Consider the following 18,008-nt stretch of genomic DNA (forward strand, 5'->3'; position numbering starts at 1 on the left):
CCCGGAGGCATAAGAGCTCCATGAACAGGCAGCAGGAAGACCAGCAGACTCTTAACTCATGCTGCCAGGGTGCACCCAGGCTGGAATTCAGTGAATGATCCTGGTCTTCGACCTTGACCTGCAGGGTCAAACAGCGCTTGTAACATGTACGAAGCTACCTTGCACGTGGATGATGAGACCACAGAGCCTGTGTTGAGGGTGTTTTAAGTTGCTCTATGGAACCACGGGGATACATGTGGAAAGCTGCCACCACTGGCCTTGTGGCAGGAGGGTGTGAAGACTGTCCTGAACTCAGCCATCAGCATTTTGGTGACAGAGCAATAAATAGAAAAAACTTAGCTGCTGTACATGGCAAAGGAGAGGCTCAAGGGGGACTTGGACAATGCATAGAACTGCCGGGAAAGCTGAGGGACAGGCAGGAACCGGGGAGCTGGGTGGTCGGCCACAGCCCCACCAAGGGATAACCCAGGAATGACCTGGTCAGGGGGCCCCTGTCACCACCAGTGGACCTTGGGCTCTGCTGCTGATGCCAGAATAGATTCTGATCCGCCCCTCCTCCTCTGGCCCCAGATGCGGACCGTGAGGAAGACTTCCAATGGCCCAGCGCAAGTTCACGGTCTGCTTCTGGCTGCCAAGCTCAGCAAGAGCGGGAGGGAGGTCCTTCCACTCCCATGATGGGAGGCAGGCAGGCCTCTCTCTCCGAGACTCAGACCCGGAGAAGGGGGTGCAGGTGCTGGGCAGCGGAGAACCACCACAGGCGCCCAGCTCAGAGGTCAGAGCAGAAGTAGGGCTGGTGCTGGTGGTGCTGGTCGGGTGGCCAGGCTGGTACTTTAAGAGCGTGAATGGAGGAGTTCCTGTTGTGGCTCAGTGGTTAACGAATCTGACTAGGAACCATGAGGTTGCAGGTTTGATCCCTGGCCTTGCTCAGTGGGTTAAGGATCCGGAATTGCTGTGAGCTGTGGTGTAGGTCGCAGACACAGCTCGGATCCCGCGTTGCTGTGGCCCTGGTGTAGGCCAGCAGCTACAGCTCCAATGGGACCCCTAGGCTGGGAACCTCCACATGCTTCGGGAGCAGCCCAAGAAATGGCAAAAAAAAAAAAAAAAGCGTGAATGGACTGGGATCCCTGAAGACTGAGTGGAGGGAGGCAGAGTGAGCCTGGCGGGCTGGGAACAGGAGTAGCCATGGGTCTCCGATGGCTGATGGACTTTCAGTCCAGGAAGCCTATGCCAGACTTCTTTGTAGCCTGACTCAGGAGACGGAGACCCAAAGAGTGAGGTTTGCGTGGGCACGAGGAAGGGTGGAGCTGCACCAGCATCTCATGGTGGGGGTTGGGGGGTGGGGGGTGGTAACAGATCAGCCAAGACCACAACTGCCCCAGAGCTTGACAGGACTTTCCTGCACCCCAGGCCCAGTCCAGCCGCGGTTTCCACAATCACCCCTCCGTGAGCCCATCCCCCCCAGAGTATCTGTGGGGCAGGTGCCTGGAAGGAAATGTGCTCTCTGGGAAATGCCTGTCTTTGAGGCCTGAGGCTTTGGGTTCATGCTGTGGTCACGCTGGGGACAACCAACACTGCACTGTTCTCCCAGGGCCTGGGGAAGGTACCATGGGCTGTCCCTGCTTGGATGTGGGCTCAGGTCCCCGCCACCTCAGCCACAGCTCCCTGGGCCCAGTGTTTTGCCGTGGCACGGGATCAGCCCCGAGTTTTTGCCCCTAAACGGTGACCTCCGTGTTACGCATGCTCTGCCGGGTGCTGGCACTGCCGCCTGCCGCCTCGGGAGGAGGCGGTCCGGGACTTTAATCTCCTCCTGTCAGTAGCGCTTAAGGTAAAGTACATTCAGGGTAAGCTCTGCAAATGTCAGCGCCAGGCGCGGGCCCGGGGTCTGGGGCCAGCGCGTGGCATTTACTCTGCAGGTTCAAGAAAGTACGTGGGCTTTGGGGGAATCTCTGCCCAAATACGGGCTAATCACCAGCAGGCTGATGGCAGTGGCCCAACACGGGCGAGAGGTGACCCCGGCCCACGGGTAAAGACCCTCACGGGAGACCAATCACTTTGTGGAGGAAAATGACTCAGGCTGTTCCTCGCTCCCCCCACCCACCTAAGGCGCCTGCACTAACTGACTGTGGTCTTTTCTCTGTGTGTTCAAGGCTACCCCAACTTCGTGGCGACCTATGGCCGCGGCTACCCCGGATTTGCTCCTAGCTATGGCTATCAGTTCCCAGGTGAGTAGCTTTGTCTCCTGGGGCTTTGGGGACACGGGGCATGGGCTGCATGCAGTGGGGGGCGGGGGGCGCTAACGAGATCCAGCTCCTATGTACATACACTCGTGGCACGACCCACAGGTGCTGCGTTTCAGATCCCCTTGCCTCTGCGTCCAGGGTCAGGGTGCAGCCAGGTTCCAATTAACTGAAGCGTTTCACTGGCGCCGGTGGTTGAGAGCAGTTTATAGGGGGAAGGGGCAGGACCAAGGCAGGAGCCCTCTGTCTGCTCACCCTCCCCTTTCTGAAGCCTCTTCCGGGTTCTCTCTCCCTGGGGAGGGGACTGAACTCTGGGCGTGGAGTTTTCTCTGCCTCCCTGGCATCCTCCTCGTGCCTCGCTGTCTAGACCCCACCCTCTTTCTTCCCTTCCTCCTGCCCCGGTGCCCTTCTCATTTGTGTGTTGGGTGTGCTGTTGGGTTGGGTCTGCTCTCCGTCCTGGGTGGGGGCACGTTAGAGTCTCCCTTCCCTCTGTGTGGGCATCAGAGACTCAAGGCAGAGCCCCCAGTGATGCCCACTCACACTCCCGCAGCCCGCAGGCCTGGCACCCCTGCCGGAGAGGCAGCAGGGGGGGTGGTCCTGCAGGGATGAGGGAGGGAGTGCCGAGGGAAACGGAGTTTCACGGGGCTGGCTTCTCCCTGGAGGGGGCCTTCTGACCTTTCCCAGAGAAGGAGCACTGCGAGAATATATTGGGATGTCTGTGTTCCAAGGACAGCTGGGGTTTTTAGAGAAGGCGATAGGAGCAGAGTCTGGTCCTGCTGGGTGCTGTGCTGTGGGAAGTGGCTCCATAGGGAGCTGGGCTTCCCCTCCTGTTGGTGGTCCTGCCAGACCCAGAGGCCTGAGCCACAAGGAGGCAAGGGGAGTGGGATGCGGTCCGGGGATGACGGTGTTCAGAGGGGGAGGGCGGGGCAGGGGCATAGGTGGGGCTCAGCCCGGCCGGTGCCTCAGACTGAGCTTCAGGTGGGGAAGTGTGTGTCGGGGGCAGTCAGGAGGCATTTGGGACACTCTAGGGGGACAGATCCTCGAGCAGCACCAGAAGCCCTAGGCTCCTGTCCTGGCTGCTCATGGCCACAGGCAGGTCACCCAGCATCTCTGGATGTCTCGTCTGTTTTCTGTCAACAAGGGGTCTGGGCAGGATGGTTGTGCACCTTTCTGATGGGGAGGGGGAGAGGAAGGAGGATGGCCACGCAGTACCAGGAGCTCAGGTACAGGCGGGGCATCAGCAGGCATCCTCGGCCACCCCAGGGGAGCCCTCCCCATGGCATCTCTGCAGTACGCGGCTGTTCCCTCGAACTGGGACACCAGGCACCACAATCAGAGATGCCAGCGCTGGGTCAGGCATTGTTTGCACCTCTGCTAAATGTTCTCATCTACAGATGGGGACCCTGAGGCCTGGAGCGGTACAAACCCTGTTCAGGGGGTCGCAACCAGAAGGGGCAGGGCCTAGATTCGGACCCAGGTGGTCGGGGTCTTCACGCCACACACACCCCATCAGCTCTCTAGCATCCGTCTGTCCGGGTACGATCACACCAGCCAACAGGCAGCTGCTGAAATTTAAACTGTAAATTAAGTAAAATGGAAAATTCAGTTCCTTGACCACAGCAGCCACATTTCAGTCACTTGGCAGCCACGTGCGCCAGCGGCTGCTGCCCACACAGACCATAAAGCGTTTCCATCACCACGTAGAGTTCTGTTGGATGGCGCTGTTTCACAGCATAAAGGAAGGGGTGTACTCTGATGAGGGGCGCTTGGTCCCCACATGGTGAAGGGACAGGGAATGGGCTTGGGGTGATGATATCCAGGGCCCATCTGTTTATCACTGTCACCAGCTCTTACAGTTAACACAACCAACTGGGTTTGGAATAGAATGGGAATCGGGCATGAAAATATCCAGAAGAGGCTGCCCAACCCATGGAACTTGGTTTTTCTGTTTTCTCTCAGCCATCAAACCCCACCCCCATTCCCATCCTTCCTGCTCACACAGCTGGAAGCCTCTTGTTTGTTCTCACCAGTGGCCAGAAAGAGTGAGGCCACGTGTTCTTAGAGAGGGTGAGGGTGTGGCAGGCCCTGGGCCAGGCAGGGATGGTCAGCCACTGGCCCTTGCCACCCTCCCCACTCCAGGAGGAGCCAGGCTGGACACAAGGTTGTCCCCTGCTGACCTGGCTCCTGGAGGAGCCACCTCCTGTGACGTGGTGGCTGCTTGGGTGCCTCCAGCAACCGAGGGTTCTAGACCCCTTGGCTTGGTCCCTTCAGGACCTAAACTTGACCCCTCCGGGAGCCCTGGCCATAGGAGCAGGGTCCCCTGGTCAGGGAAGCTTTGAAACATTCTGACATGTGTCTCGTGCCCTGTGCCACTGATGAATGTCTTCAGTGGATGCGGCCAACGGGGGCAGAGGGAGGACCCAGAGAAGGGCAGGCAGCCCAGCTCGCTGCCCTCTCCTTGCCCCTGTCAGGATGACCCTCCCATGACCCCAGATCCTGCAAGGCAGTGACATCAGCGCAGCTGTCTCGTCACCACCGAACTGTCCTGGTGTCTTTTCTTTGTGGTCTTTCTTTTTCGTGTTCTCAGCGGGGCCCACTTCCCCCGCTCCCCACCTCCCGTCTCTCTTGGGATGTGTGCACATCCTGCCTGCCTCTCAGCCCTTCCTGCATCCATCCTGCGGGGGCGGGGGTGATGCAAGGGAGCTGAGAGCAGGGGCAGGACAGCCTGGTCCTGGAGGGCTGTCGTCTTCATCCCGTGTGTCTTCCCCACGCATGGTGTGGCCTGTGCCCCCTGTGGGAAGGTGCCTCTTTACCTGCGTTGGCCCTTTCTGTGAATACACGTCTTGTCTGCTGGGTTGCCTCTGTCCCTGCTTTACCTGTGTGTAGCACAGGTACCGGGGGTTGCAGCACAGTTAAGCCACACCTGCCTCTGCCCACCTGTGGGCTTCCATTAAAATAAATGAGATGCTCCAACAAAGAGGGCTAGACACTTTTGGATAATTATTAGAGTGGGGAGTAGTTCTCTTCCAGAAAGATGGAGCGATGGCCAACCACTGTGGATACATTCCCTCTCCCCAAGCCCAGAGGTCCACAGGTTGTGTCCCTGCCCCAGTACTTGTGGGTCGGTGTGTGGGCTGGAATTATTATCCTGATCAGCAGTCTCCCCTGTTTCCTCTCTTCCCACCCACCCCCGACTCTCATTTCAGTTCAATCTGTTAATTTCTGTTCTTATTTCACTTTGCAGACTATTTGCCGATTTCACCAGACATAATTTTTATCAACTAGCTCTTAAGAGAGGCATAATAAGTTGGGGTTTGCTACCATTGCTAGACAAAGGACACAGTCCCGGCCGGGGCCACCCCAGCTGCTGTCAGTGCCCACTGAAACGCTCCTAGCAGCCTGTTTGAACCAATGTTCTTTTTTGTCATTTTTGATTCTTGGAAAAGACTCATGTCCTCATGACTTCACTCAGTTTTTTAAAAAAACAGGTTTACTCTCCAGCCACCCCCCGCCCCCCATTTTGCTGCTTGTACGCACGGCGCCACCCGCCACCCTCCCGGAACAGAACGGGGCCAGAGGGAAACTTCTCACAAACTTTGAGACTCAAACTTTGCGACACAAACTTTGCCTCCTCCAGGGAATCTAGGAAGAAGGCATCACATTGTGTTGATGCCCATTGGGGTTAGGGGTATGTGCTCAGAGCATCTGTGTCCTATAGTGGACGGTCTCAGAAGTGAGCACAAACCCCCCCACACACGCTGTTCTATCAATACTAACGCGAAAGACCTAGTCTGGAAGAAAAACCGTCTAAGGATTGTCTGGTTGTATTTGGGGGCCGATCCCTCCGTAGCCATTGCCGTAATAACACACACGTCTTTGAGAAAGGACAGCGGAGTCGCCCAGGCGTGGTCACGTCTCAGGCCCTGTGGGCACCGATCCACGCCAGGCCCCTGTTTCCCCCATCCCCTCTGCCCTCGCCTCCCTGCCCGCTGGCCCTGCGTTCCCTCTGGCATCAAGGGCCTCGGCTCCCTGGGGTCAGAGGGAATGAACACAGCATCCACCCTGATCAAGGCAGCACCCCCGCTGGTCCCCCCCGCCCCCCGCCCCCCGCCCCCCGCCCCTGCCAGAAGGGCTTTCTTTTCGCCTGATGCTTCTACTTCCCCTCCTCTCTTGGATTAATAAAGTACCGCTCAGGTGGACCCTCAAGAGTCACCCCTCGTTCACACTCAGGGTTTGTGAGAAGTGACCCTCGTGCTTCCGTCAGATGCATCTGATGTGAGCACATCCATCCGTTTGGATGGCAGCATCCTTCAGACCCCACCTCTGCAGTTTTGCTCGTTTCGTTAAAGATGCTTAATGTAATCATTGGCTAGTTTCCTTTTATTTTCCCTCAGGCTGTTTGTTTCATGAGTGCTTTTTTTTTTTTTTTTTTTTTTTTTACCTGTATGGCTTTTTTTCCCCCTCTTTATTTTGCTCTGCTATGAATTGCTTTGCTTTGGTGAACTTGTCCTAGAATGCTTGCCTCTCGGACGTTTTAGCCATTGTGAATTGTCTTCATCTCTGTAAATAGTTCATCGGTGCTTCTCCCTGATGACGTTTTATTTTTGCCCCTGTAAGCAACTGAGGTAGAAAAATAAATTGTTTACCACGGACATGCTGTGTGCTGCCATCTCTTAGCCTGACAGTGTTCTCGCTCCTGTTCTCGCTCCGGGGGAGGTGAATGCATTAAATAACTGGGACCAGTGACAGCCTAGCGTGGTTTCTGAAAGCATGCGCACTCCCCCTGGCTGCTGCCTGTCCCCAGCCCTCTCTGCTTCCTAGCGTCCCCTGCACTTGCTCGAGGCAGCCCGGTCCTTGAGCTGTGGCAGAGCCTTTGCATGCAGCAGCTGCGCGGTCCACCCCCACACCCCTTCTTCTGCCATCGCCCCTGCCCCCCCAGTGGAAGTGCCCCTGGGACATCTGGACCCCTCGCATCTGTGCACCAGGTGTGTGCGAGTCCACACAGGTGCTGTGCACACCAGCCAATGTGTGCTTTGCACATGGCTTGCTTTCCTAACTCCCCTGTGCAGTGGTGGTCGGAGGAAGTACCAGGGTGCCTGGCTCTGAAGCTAGAAGACCTCATTTCCAGGTCCTGCCCTGTGACCCTGAGCAAGTGACTTAGCCCCCGAGCCCTCGGGCTCAGAATAGTGCCTAGTGAGTACAGTGGTTGGAATTATGTAGGACAATATGTCTGTGTGAACAGGCCTTATAACTTAGTAAATGCTCTGCAACGGGAACTTTTAGAAATAGTGGGCATTTGTGTTCTTATTCTATCATCCTCCAGGGCATTTTTCTCTTCCTCCCCACCCCTGATGAAGCTGTCTGCTGGTGGATCTGCTTATGAGTGAAAGGAATGATTGAGGATTCCAAGGGGGTTGCAGGGATTTCTTGCCTCATCCCTCCCTGGCTCCCCCCCCGCCACTTACTGATCATCAGGCACTGGATTGGGTACCAGATATCTGGGTGTGGGTAAGACTTCATGATGCTCACGGTCCAGCTGAGGGAGAGAGAACCAGTGATCAAACCCACAGGGCATCACTGGACCAGGACTCACTCTGCTGCTGGCCTGGCCTAGGGTGACACCAGAACTAGGTCTTGCAAAGTCAAAGAAAATTAGCTGGGTACAGAAGGGAAGGAAGTATATCCTCGGCAGAGAAATGACATGCTTAGACACTGAATCAAGTAGTTGAAAGGAAGAGAGGAAGGAAGGAAGGAAGGAAGGAGGGAAGGAAGGAGGGAAGGAAACACAAAAGAATGATGGCCTAAACAAAATAAGAATTTGTTTTCCTCTCCAAGGTAGAAGATGCCTGGGTTTCTTTTATCTTCAAGTTCTGTCCTCTTCAATGTAAGACTGTCTCATAGTCTTAAGAAGGCTGCTCAAGCTCCAGCCATTACATAGTCATCCCACAAGAACATATCTCTTCCTTTTAATAATACTTCTCAGAAGTTACCCATGATACTCTGCTTAGATCCCGCTGGTTAGGCCTTATTTGCATGGCCAGCTTTAGCTTAAGGGAACATCAGAAGTGTCTTCATTCCCGGTAACTATGTGCCAGCTAAAAATGGGATTCTGGTATTAAGGAAGAAGAGTGAAATAGATACTAGGGGACACAGCCATCTCTGCCACAAACCTGAGAGAGGATGCCGTGCAGGTCCCAAGGATTAAACACAGTTCAGTGTATGGGGAGCTTGTTGGAGCATCTTGGAATGGGCAGAGGAGGGTGGGGGAGGAGGGCTAAAGAAGGAATCAGGGCTGAGTCCTGGGGAGTCTTGTGAGTTAGGTTCCCGAGTTCACATTTGAGCCCCAAAGCCTCTGAAAAGCCTTTAGAGGACTTGAAGTAGAGGAATGATGCCATCAGATTGCCAAAGCGAATCAGAAGGGGTTTGGAGAGGCGGGGGGCCATTGAGGAAAGTACGTGGATGAATTCAGAAGAATGTTCTCTTCTTTCTACACCCCTTCCTCCTCTCTGCTTCGCTCTCTCTGGGCTCCCTTCCTCTCCCCTTGCCTCAGGTTGGGTGGTGGCCCTTTGGGGATCTTTCACCTATACTGGGGACAGCAGGGTTAATACAACCCCAACCACCAAAAAATGTCTGGGCCACTGTCTTGGCCACTGAGGTGGCCTCAGACCTGGGCCGACAGGGCAGCCGAGAGAGTCAGACGAGCATCCCAGGCTCAGTGCTGACACCTCTGTCCTCGGATGATTGTGTGGGGACAGAGGGCGGTTCACGTCCCTGCTGGAAGACCCTGGGACACTTGTTCTGAAAGTGCCAGTCTATGCTTCTGCCTCCTCAGCAATGGAAAACAGGTTTCATCTCAGGGACTGATGTTGACAGATGGGGACTGGCTTCCTGGAGCACTGGCTTCAGAACAATCTTGAAGCCAAGGCTTGGCTCAGCAGAAAGGAGCTCTGATTGATTAGCAATGTCTGCATGGTTGCCAGATCCAGGACTCACGCCCGCTCACCCCGGATTTTGTTTTCCATGCTCCAGTCTACTCATGAATGGTTCTCGGGTGCTGGTTGATTTTTGGTCCCCCTGAAAGACCACCACATGGATGGAGGGGCTTCGTAGCTCAGGGATATCCTGTTGCCTCTGGAGGAGAAGCTGCTGGAGCCCATTTCAGTTGGGGCTCCCACAGTGTCAGCTTCAGTCAAGGCATCTCGTCTTTGAGCCAAGACCAAGGCTCAGTGGTCTGTCTTATCCTGAGGGCCGTGGCTGGAATGTGGAAAGTGGAGTGAAGGCAGCCCAGGTCTTGGGAGGGAAAGGAGTTTGCCTTAAACTGGATGACTAGAAAGGCAGCCTTGGCCATGGGGAAGGGGCTGCTTACTGAACCTGCTCACTCCCAACCTGTCAGGTCTGTCCAGGGACACTTGTAAAGTGTTCAGAAAGCCTGACTGCTGAGGTCCCGTTATGGCTCAGCGGGTGAAGAACCCGACGAGTATCCACGACGATGTGGGTTTGATCCCTGGCCTCATTTAGTGGGTTCAGGATCCAATGTTGCCACAAGCTGCCATGCAAGTCGCAGATGCAGCTCTGATCCAGTGTGGCTGTGGCTGTGACGTAGGCTGGCAGGTGCAGCTCTGATTCTGCCCTTAGCCTGGGAACTTCCATATGCTGCAGGTGCGGTCCCAAAAAGAAAAAAAGGGGGCGGGGAATGCTGACTGCTACCACACCAAAGGCCTAAGGCCCTGCCTGAATGGGTAACCTGAGCCACTGCAGCGAGTGACTCCAGGTCGCTTCTGTCCATCCTTCCAGCCCACCCAAGTGGCCGAGACCCTGGCAATTAACCCCCACTCAGGAAAACCCCTATTTGTACCACTGCCAGACAAAGTTCTCCTTTTGCTGGTCAAGTTCTTGGAGAGAGAGGAGCAAGCCTCCCTCCCAGCCTCTGTGGCTTTGTCAGGGGAGGCGATTCTAAAGCCACTGTGGTAGCATCGTGGAACCGATGGCTTGGAATGACCCTTCCCTTGGGTGTCAGTTTAAACTTCAGGACTTTCCTCCTGCTTAAGTTGGTAAGGGGCTCTCTCCGCACCCCCCAGAAATGCCCTCAGGGGGCGCCCCCAGGGACCCTTGACATGGTGGGTCCTCAGGTTCTGCCAGTGTTTCCTGGCCCAGTGCTTCCGGCTGGGTCCAGAATGATACCCACCCAGTGAGCGGTGGCTGGCTCTTCGCTGGTAGGGAAGCCGATCTTGAAATGCCCAGATGGCCGGTCGGCTTCCCAGATCCACCAACATAACCACAGTCCCAGGTGCCCCCAGCTAGATGTCTTAGCGCCATAAACAGAAGCATTCCCTTGCAAAGGGAGGCCCCTCCTGACACAGCAGCCCACACGCCCCTGCTCTGTCACCAGCCCTCGAATCTGCACCGCCCTCCAGCCCGAGCCTCCTCTCGAGGGATTATCACCTTCCCACATTGGACTCACAGGCAGATTTTAAATCCCAAACCAGCTCCTCTTCTGGCCAGCTCATGCCCCTGCCACCTGGCCCTGTAGGTCCTGGGGGCTTACCCCCTCATTTGAATATTGAAAGCAGGCTTAGCCAGGACAGGGTAGCTGCTGTTTTAAAGAAGAAAGTGCAGGAGTTCCCGTCGTGGCACAGTGGTTAATGAATCCGACTAGGAACCATGAGGTGCGGGTTCGATCCCTGGCCTTGCTCAGTGGGTTAAGGATCCGGCGTTGCCATGAGCTGTGGTGGAGGTCGCAGACGCGGCTCGGATCCCACATTGCTGTGGCTTTGGCATAGGCTGGTGGCTACAGCGCCAATTAGACCCCTAGCCTGGGAACCTCCATATGCCGCAGGAGCAGCTCTAGAAGAGGCAAAAAGACAAAAAAAAAAAAAAAAAAAAAAAAAAAAAGTGCAGAGGTAACATACAGCAGCACACCCAGACTCCCACAGGAGCTGGGGACGGGCTGCCCCGCCATGCTGCTCCCTTCTCGTGGAAGAGCAGGAGCTGATGCTCTCCCCGGATGAAAGCAGAGCGTGGGGCCTGATAGGCACTTAATACATGTTTGCAGAAATTAATTGGAGCTATCCGAAGAGAGGAGGGTGACAGTTTGGCTTTCGATTGGGTTTCCTTGCTTCTTAAAGCGCCTCTGTGTGAATAAAGGGGAACATGACTCAGAGCTGCTGAAGCCGGAGCGCCCTGTTCTCAGGCAGGAAGTTGGGACTCTGGGTTCTTGCCCCCAGCTTGCTGGGAGCGTAAGGCCACCCCTGGACCTCCGTTTCCCCATCTGGCAAATGGGGCTGCTGACCCTTGTCCTGTCGCCTTCTTGCTGAGAGGGTCCCTGGACCAGGCATGATCTAGAGCTTTGGGGAAGGGGGGAGGCCCAGCCAGCTCCCTCAAAGCCACGGGAGGGAGGCTGTGGGCCTGGCCTGCACCCACAATGGAGCCTGCCGATCCCATCTGCTCCAGCCGTGCCATCCCTACCCCCCAACTCCTTCTGGGTACCTGTCCCAACCCCGCCCACAAAGTCCCCAGTCAGCCTGCCAGCAGGAACATAATCACAGTGCTTTAAGCCCTTCAGTTTTAATTTCCATCAGCAAAAGCAAGTGCAGGGCTGCAGCTTAAAAAACAACACGAGAAATTATAGACTGTGAGGTTAGAGGAAAATAGCCGTGCCAGGCCCGAGGGATGGGCAGCTCATGCCTCCAGGACGGCCAAGGACAAACCCGGAGGCCAAGGTTGGCCTCCATTCCTTCCTCCTCCCCAGGCTGAAAAGACAGAGTCCTACCCAGAGGCAATGTCCCCGAGTCCAGGTCAGCTTGGATCCCCTGCCCTGAGAGACCCCAGCCAATGGGGTCACCCCCTGTGCTCCCTGCACCTTCAGCTGGGGGCAGGGGGCGGGGGTGGAGCACCAGAGCGCATTCTCTGTAGTGCGCTGGACAGTGCTGTCAGGACCTGCCCTCGCTGGGTCCTCTCTGGCCCCTGGGAAGGGATCCTGAGCAAGCAGGAGCGAGAGGCACCCCACAGGTGGCCAGATGAATCCTTGTGGGGTCTGGCTGGTGTGCAGTGTGAGCCAGGGTGGGGTTGGGGGAAGAGTCATTGACTGCCTGGGAAGCCTTCAGGAAGGAGGGGCACTTTCAGAACTGGGTTTTGAAGTGCAAATAGAAGTTTGCTAAGCAGCCGATGAGGAAAGGGCATTCCGCATCAAGGGACCAGCAAGTATAAGGGTGCAAAGTCATGCCAGTGTCTTCCCTCCCTTGCATTCCTGCCTCCGATGAGTCTTCGGCCACCATCTGGGCGGATGCTGTCCCAGTAACTGGGCCAGGACGGCTAGACAGCAGACTTTGGCACTGAGAAGCTGATGCCCCTTCTGCCCAAACCCAAGGGATCATGGGCAGACACTCCGTGGACCAGAGATGCTGTCCCCACCCCCATGCCTTAGGGAGATCCCTCCCTGCCGGGAGGGTGTGGAGCTTGCCCCACAGCTCTCTTCGTGGAGGGGGTTTAGGACTTCTCCACACTTGCTTCTACTGACCTCTGGCACCAGCAAGCTAGGATTCAGGTAAGAACCTGCTAGGAGCAGAAAGAGCCCGCTTCTTCCCCACCCCCTCGCACCTGTCGGTCCATCCTCCGCCTGTCCATCCTTGACGCATTCAACGCAGTTTCTAGCACCTGCTGCCTCACAGCCCCACCCTCAATGCTGAGGATATAGTGACGACCCAGAGGGACGCCCCTGGCTTCTAGGAGGCTTGTGCTGGGAACAGAGGAGAGAGTAGGATTCCCCTTGGACAGAAGGACCCCCGGGGGCTCCTCTACCTGGGCCCTTCCTAGAGGAGCTGGACAAGTCCAGGAGGAAGAGGGTAGCAGAGACCAGTCCAGCGGATGAGCACAAGCACCAGGGCTCCAGAATCCACGTCCACACCTGGGGCTCCCCACGTCCCGGGGCCGTGGCCACGGCAGCCAGGCACTCCCTGCGTCCCTGCGAGTCCCATGCCTCCTGCCGCCACGTCACCCACCCACGTTCGAGCCTGCGCTTCACATAAAACACACCCTTATCACTCACAAGCAAATTATAAATGTTATCTATTAAAGCCCTTTGGATGCAAAATGGCATGTAAATTAATAGGATTTCAGAATAGGAAGGCTCCGCTGCTGTTATTACCTTGGGCAGTAATAATAAAAATAGAAATAAAAGTTATTATTCCACGTACTGAGAGCTCACCCAGTGCCAGATAACGGGGCACGGGGGCCGTCATCGCCCTAAATTTCACAGCAGCTCTGCAAGGAGGTCATTAGCAGGGCTTCCTGAGGAGCAAGGTGAGGCCGCCAGGGGTGGGGGGGTTACATGACTTGTCTTGGGTGGCATCGCTAGTGAGTGTGGGAGCTGGGGGTTTTGCCACCTTGCCTTTAACCACATGGTACCCTTGCTTCCTTGAAGCTCTCCGCCTGGCGTCCTTCCCCCAGTAAGGTCTTCCTACAGGGGAGATGGGGGGCGCGCAGCAAGGGGTCACTGAGTGGGGGCAGGCGGGGGGGGGGGGATGTGCAGCTCTTTGGCCATGGAAGGTGCTGCTGCTGTCGTCATCAGCGTAATGATCCTTTTTGCATCGTTTCATCTACTAGAAAGGTGAGGAGCCAAAGGCACAGAGAAGGTTCTGGGCTTCACCCTTTCACCCAGGGCTGCTATGCAGTCGCAGGATCTGCCGGCTATTAAAGGGGTTAATGGGCGTTCCCGTTGTGGCGCAGTGGAAACAAATCCAACTAGTATCCATGAGGATGTGGGTTCGATCCCTGGCTTTGCTCAGTGGGTCAGGGATCCGGCGTTGCCATGAGCTGTGGTGTAGGTCACAGATGCGGCTCGGATCCAGCCTTGCTGTGGCTGTGGTGCAGGCCGGCAGCTGTAGTTCCAATTAGACTCCTAGCCTGGGAACCTCCATATGCCTCGGGTGTGGCCCTAAACACCAACAAAAGAAAAAAAGTTGTTAATGATGTCTGTATTAATTAGCTGCCTTGAGCCCCAGAGTGCTTCCCATCCACCGCCTGGGGTCTCCCCAAGACCCCCTGGCCATCCCACGGTCCACCAATCCGTGCCCAATTTTCAGCCCCTAAAAGGCCTATCACCCGAGTCAGGAAGTGAGGGATCCTGCGCTGAAGGGTGGCAGGTGGCAGTTTACTCAGCAAGCTGGTGACGAGGCCACGGTGGGAGCCTGGGGTCTTCCAGCAAAAAGTTTCGGGGTGCTCAAGGCTTGAGCATTTGCGGTCCTGGTCGGCCTCAGTGGGTACTGTTGGGGCAGCGCTGGGAATTGTACAGAGGCCTATAGACAGTGAAGCCTGGGAAGGTAGGCGGCAGGAGGAGGCTCAGGAGAGCAGGGCTTTTAGCTCTAAATGGCTCCCCGAGAGACGCTTCGAGGAGGCTGCAGAAGGTTGACGCTTTACCTGGTGATTGGACGTCTGAAACGTTGAGAACAGGGAGCAGGATAAAGAGCCATGGGCACAGTGAGCTCTAGAAGGTCCAATGGCCAGACCAGTAGCTTGACATCCATTGGTGGTAGGTGGGAGAACGTTCCAAAGGCAGAAATTGCGTTTTTATGAGGCGTGAAGGAAGAGAAGGAGAAACTCAAAAGAGTGTGCCAATGTCACCTGAGAAACGACAGCATGCCTTCATGTCACACTGTGACACTCTGACAAACTGAAATGCCTTCACCTTGAAGGTCTTGGTCTCCGTCTCAGACAGGCTGAGGTTTTTTCCGTGGGCGAGTGGGTGTCCCTGAGTTATCCAGGACCACACGGGCATGCAGCCGCAAGAGTGGCTTCGGAGGGACACTCGCTGTGGCCGTTCTCGCCCTTGAGGTCTTGCTCGAGAGAGAGTGATGCTGAACAGAACGTCCTTCTAGGGCCAGGAGCCGGTGTGAAGCGCTTGTATCAGCCATTCCTGATGCTGGCCCTCTGGCCGGCACGGCAAAGAACCCTTGCCTTGTCCCCAAGGCCCAAGGTGCTCGGGCCAAGGATGAGCAAAGCTGGAACCCCCTGGGTCTCTAGGACCCAGACAGGGAAGGATTTGCCCCCAGCTCCGTGGATCCTGACTGAAAAGAATTTTGAGGGCCCTCCGTCTTGGTCACATGAGCCAGCGCCTAGCTTGGTGACTTTCTTAACTGAATCGAATTGAAGGGGTGAGACCTTTGGGAGTTAGGTCAAGACCGTAGCGGCAGGAATGCTTCCATGCCTTTTCCTGGATCTTGGAGAGAAGAGAGTCCATTGGAATGGCCACCCCCCTACACTCTATCCTCCCCAGGACTGGGTGTCCTTTTTTTTTTTTTTTTTTTTTTTTTTTTGTCTTTTAGGGCGGCACCTGTGGCATATGGAGGTTCCCAGGCTAGGGGTCCAATCGGAGCAGTAGCTGCTGGCCACAACCATGGCCACAGCAATGCGGGATCCAGGCTGCATCTGCAGCCTACAGCCCAGCTCACAGCAACATAGGATCCTTAACCCACGGAGTGAGGCCAGGGATCGAACCTGCATCCTCATGGATACTAGTCAGCTTCGTTTCTGCTGAGCCACAACAGGAACTCCAGGACCGAGTGTTCTGATGGCTGACTCCTGTCTCCACACCCAGGTCTCGAGCTCAGCAAAGAGAACACCCCAAAGCACATGCAGTCAGAGGCCTGGCTTCAGGCTGGGCAGGTCCAAGGCAGAGCCCGCCTTCTTCCTGGCAGAGTGAGCCACAGCACCCCTTTAACCCCAGGCCCTGCTTCTTGGTAGCTGGTCATCTCTCCTGCCCCAGGAGTTGGTTTGTGTGCACATGGAGCCCCCTTTCCCATCAGGGGCTGGTGTTTAGAAGCTCTGGGAGGGCGGAGAATGTGCATTTAGTTCATCGCTATGACCCTGATGCTTAGAACAGTGCCTGGCCTGTAATAGATGCTCAGTAAAAACCTATTGAGCAGATAAAGGGCCGAGAATGGGGCTGGAGTTCCAGAAGGTTCTATCCTAGGTGAGCTAGGGGACTTGGGCCCCAGCTCTCTGTCGGGAGGGAGCAAGGCCCCTGGAGAAGGATGCCGGGCCAGAGTCCCTAGGTGGAGCTTTCTGTTTCCTGCCTCCCAGAAAAGTCCCAGGATCCCAGCAGACAGGGCCTAAAGCCAGATTCTCAGCTCCAGACACCATTTGGGGAGCATTAGAAGTTTCTGTTGTCCAGGCTGCCCCTAGACAGATGATCAGAATCTCTGGGGACGTGGGGGGGTGGTGGTGGAGGGTAGAGCCCAGGCCTCAGAGGAAGAGGGAGGCAAGAGAAATTGCCTGGAGCAGAGGCAGGCAGGGGAGAGCCCCCATCTTAGAGGGACCCCCGCAGCTCCATGGACCTCCTGTTCTTCTTCACGGCCCTCGACGCCACCCTCCAAACTGGGAGCCAGGCCATGTTGAGACCAAGGCCTTTCTCTGAGCTGCAAGAATCAGTCACCGGGGAGATCAGAAGCAAAGCGCCGGTCGGGGTGGGGCCAGCCTCATCCCTCTGCCCGGGGTCAGAGATGTGAGGACAGCCTCGTCCCTCTCCCGGGGCTCCAGGCTGTGGCGCTCAGGCCGTGGGGGGTAGCAGATGCTTTTCTTTGCTTCCTGAGCTCCTGACCTGATCTGCAGGCAGATGCACGCCCTCCACTTTTGCCTGGGAGGTTCGCAGTTGTCTCTTCTGCGCATTTTCTTGTCATGTCCAAAGGATGCTCCTTGACGCCTCTGTTCATGCTTCCACCACCCCTTTCATCCCAGCAGAGGCTCTCTGACAACCAAACTTTATAAAACCTCACAAAGTTTTGATGTTGCCAGGCACCTTCCCTTTGTCCCCATCAAAACATCGAAAGAATTACATAGTTTCAAAATTTTAAGCTAAACAGCAATTGCATTAAGTTATTTGGGACAGTTTTTGTGCCGTCCCTCTGCTATCGGTGGTGCCCATACCCTTGGGGCTTTTGACCCAGGAGCCTCTCACCCACCTTAGGTCACGGGGAGGATGGGGGCCCAGGCCCGGCACACCCTTCTCCACCTCTGACCCAGGCAGACAGGCCTTCTCATTGGTCCCTCTGCCTTCCTCTCTGGAGGGACATTAGCCAGGTCCCCAGTGATTCCCTTTTCCCAGCAGAGGCCACGGCATTTCCAGCGGACATGTTCCCCAGCATCCTTGGCCCCGACAGCAGCTCACAGCCCTCTTCTGGGTCCGGGATCTCCTTGGGGATGATACTGGAGGTATCCTCGGGGGATCTTAGGCTTCTCCTAAAAAGGAGTGTGGAAATCAGGGATGCCTATTTTGAATGCCAGGAACTCAGGTCCGGGGGAGGGGGTGTTTCTTTTGTTTTCTGACATCTATCAGCTTCCTTCAAAGCAATAGTTTACAGTGAAAGCGTGTAAACATGTCCCTTTTAGAGCGGTTTGTCCTCCTCTTCAGGCCCTCTGTTCCTCGCTGAACCCCTGGTCCTCCTCCTCCTCCCAAAACGCACCACCCAGCTTTGTCCCGGCCTCACCCCCTTGCAGCTGCCACTCTGTCTGTGCACCAAAGACAGAGCTATGGATTGAAGAGAACCAGCCCCGTTGCAGCAGGCAGACCTGCCCAGGAGGTGGGGAGTGTCCTAGACTAGCCAGAGTGACAATACCGTGTCTCACCGCTTCTAGGGCTTATTTCCTGCATTCTGGATGGCACTTTTTTCCTTTCGGATGCTTATTTTGCAGGGTCTGATTCCGTAAGGCAGCGTTGGGTTTAGCCAAGAACATTTGAACCATCCGTAGAAAGCGCTGGTGGGGGGGCTGCAGGGTGTG

At 56.0% G+C, this 18,008-nt stretch overlaps 1 protein-coding gene across 24 annotated transcripts in view; it reads left to right on the plus strand.

Moving 5' to 3' along the window:
• The window catches only part of MSI2 (musashi RNA binding protein 2), a 438,300-nt gene that overhangs the window by 380,266 nt on the left and 40,026 nt on the right, over positions 1-18,008 (plus strand). For 22 of the 24 annotated variants that reach the window (XR_002336815.2, XR_002336816.2, XM_021066169.2 and 19 more), the window contains one exon: positions 2,148-2,222. Coding sequence is in view for 22 of the 24 variants with exons in the window: in XM_021066169.2 (XP_020921828.1) it covers positions 2,148-2,222 (75 nt within the window). In the remaining 2 variants the exon portion in view is untranslated. Of the gene's footprint in view, positions 1-2,147; positions 2,223-5,481; positions 6,890-18,008 lie in introns of those variants that run through there. The other 2 variants (XM_021066177.2, XM_084982849.1) reach the window with 1 other exon arrangement.

This window comes from Sus scrofa, chromosome 12 (genome assembly GCF_054392235.1).
Source record: "Sus scrofa isolate SSC_HxYL_T2T_F1_AM1 chromosome 12, Sscrofa_HxYL_maternal_Yorkshire_Landrace_v2.0, whole genome shotgun sequence".
Lineage (NCBI taxonomy): Eukaryota > Metazoa > Chordata > Mammalia > Artiodactyla > Suidae > Sus > Sus scrofa.